We start from the raw sequence: 933 nt of genomic DNA on the forward strand, positions 1-933 counted from the left end.
ACACACACACACACACTTACTGTCTCTAAGTGGAGCAGAGATTCTGACCTTGCAAAAATGGAAAGGACTTGCATTTTTAAAAAAAATGCAGTGGTACATTGCACAAGTGTGTGCGTGTGATTTGAAATGGGACACTGCCATCTGCTGTTCAGAATTATTATATACCAATAGATTCAATATGGCCTCCAAAATCATGTGGAAAGCCTTCACAGAAAGAGTGTTACAACTGCTTAATAATATTCATTGTGTTGATCAACGACCGCATTTCGGTCTAATGTTCATGTGTCCACATACTTTTGGCTATGTAGTTGAAAAAGCTGTTTATTCAATGTGCCTGATAAATGATGAAGCCTTTCAATTTCTTTCCGGGTACCAAAACCAACAATTATTTTAATATCTGATGAATCTATTGATCATTTTCTATATAAATTGTCCTTGAGTTTCCGAAGGTCTGAAGGAATCCAGTATCCAAAGATATTTAATTTACAATTGTGTAACTAAGAAATCGTCAACCTGAAAGAGCTGGAACTAGTTTATAGAGATGAAACGATGAACAGAAAAATAATCTGCAGCATCATTAGTTGCAGCTTCACTAGTGAATTTGGCATGTTTGCTTGATATTTGAATGTTGATTGTCTGATCAATGAATACATTGTTTAAGTTGTAAATTTCACTATTCATGTTAGTTTGACACTGAGCTTTGTCCCGGTGTCTCCGAGCAGCGTTGACACCGAGGGCCGAGTTGTGAGAATAAACTACAACAACGCCACCAGAGAGTCGGTGCTAGACCTCCCCTTACATCAGGTCCAGCCCTTCTACAGAGCCCTGAAGGCATATGTGGATATCATGAACCGACCAGAGAACGTGGTCACCTACAGAATGGAGCCAGGTCAGTGTGCACCTCTACGAACGCTACTGATTTAAGAAACAGTA

General features: G+C 39.2%; 1 protein-coding gene across 1 annotated transcript in view; it reads left to right on the forward strand.

The window, feature by feature from the left end:
• Positions 1 to 933, forward strand: part of bbox1 (butyrobetaine (gamma), 2-oxoglutarate dioxygenase (gamma-butyrobetaine hydroxylase) 1) — a 19,943-nt gene that overhangs the window by 15,554 nt on the left and 3,456 nt on the right. Inside the window, exon 6 of the mRNA XM_035682312.1 lies at positions 723 to 889. Within this exon, the coding sequence (XP_035538205.1) occupies positions 723 to 889 (167 nt within the window). The remainder of the gene's footprint in view (positions 1 to 722; positions 890 to 933) is intronic.

The sequence above is a fragment of the Morone saxatilis genome, unplaced genomic scaffold, assembly GCF_004916995.1.
Source record: "Morone saxatilis isolate NCDOM2014 unplaced genomic scaffold, NCSU_SB_2.0 Contig11, whole genome shotgun sequence".
Classification (NCBI taxonomy): Eukaryota; Metazoa; Chordata; class Actinopteri; family Moronidae; genus Morone; species Morone saxatilis.